Genomic DNA, 1,097 nt, shown 5'->3' with positions numbered 1-1,097 from the left:
CGGACTACTACTACCCTCAATGGTGTCTACGGGGAGGTGATGATCAATGCTAAGCCGACTCAATCGCTGCTGCTTCTACTGATTACAAACACGATAGCTATGCCCCGATGTATATTTGGGCTATTGTTGACAACGAGATCAGACTCTATGGCACTCCCGAGACCAGTGATATTGGTTTAGGTGAGTACAAGGTTTTGGAGCCCGCGAGTGGTGAACATACTTGGACATCAGTTAGTTGGAATCAGAATGATGATCATCCTTACTTGTACGCTGTTGATAGCAAGAACAATCAGGTCTATGAATGGGATCCGATATCGGATGGTGTTGAAACTTCGTCGAGAAAACTCGTCGCTGGTAATGCTGATGGTAAGGCGATTGATGATGATATGCATTTGTATCATCCCCAAAGTGTGAGATCTATGCAAGGATATCTCTACATCTCCCAACTTGTCACTGGTGAGGAGTATCGTATTGTGAAGTGGGAGCCTTCAAGTCCTACGAGAGTATTCAAGTTCAACTTCACCATTAATGGACGTTTTGGTTTCGATGTCGTTCACTGGTTGTATGATGTTTACCCTGACAGTATCATCTATCGATATGGTGATGCCGCTGTTTATGTCCATTGTGTCAACACTCCCGATGGAGAAGCCACATTACTTGCAGGAGGCTGCGGCACCGGTCATGGTATTGACCAGTTTGTTAATGCTGACGATGGATGCCTCCGATTTAGTTTCAATTGGGGTACCACAATTTGGGATTATAATGCGAATCCCGATAGGTTCGTCGTATGGCCCTTCCCGGCTTCCTTTACTTGTCCCACTACAACCACTCCTGCTACTACTACAACCACTCCTGCTGCTACTACAACCACTCCTGCTACTACTACAACCACTACTCCTGCTACTACTACAGCTTGTGAGCCGGTCGACTGTATCATCGGTGATGAGCAGTGTGGCTCATACATACCCGGTAGCTACTGTAAATACTGGGAAGTTCCACGGATCTGCTCTGGCTCCAATATCGAATGCTCATGTGATGAGGTTATAACCACTACCACAAGTGGATCGATGACGAGTTCCTCAGCTGCACCTTCAACA

At 46.4% G+C, this 1,097-nt stretch overlaps 1 protein-coding gene across 1 annotated transcript; it reads left to right on the top strand.

The window, feature by feature from the left end:
* Positions 1-107: 107 nt before the first annotated feature.
* Positions 108-778, top strand: Pmar_PMAR025056 (hypothetical protein; the record flags this gene model as incomplete). The annotated part of the gene is made up of 1 exon (XM_002781881.1): positions 108-778. A coding segment is annotated over one exon (671 nt), but the record flags the coding sequence as incomplete, so codon positions are not given.
* Positions 779-1,097: the final 319 nt, after the last annotated feature.

Source organism: Perkinsus marinus, assembly GCF_000006405.1.
Source record: "Perkinsus marinus ATCC 50983 genomic scaffold scf_1104296941040, whole genome shotgun sequence".
Classification (NCBI taxonomy): Eukaryota; Perkinsozoa; order Perkinsida; family Perkinsidae; genus Perkinsus; species Perkinsus marinus.
This window is presented reverse-complemented; position numbering and strand designations above follow the sequence as displayed.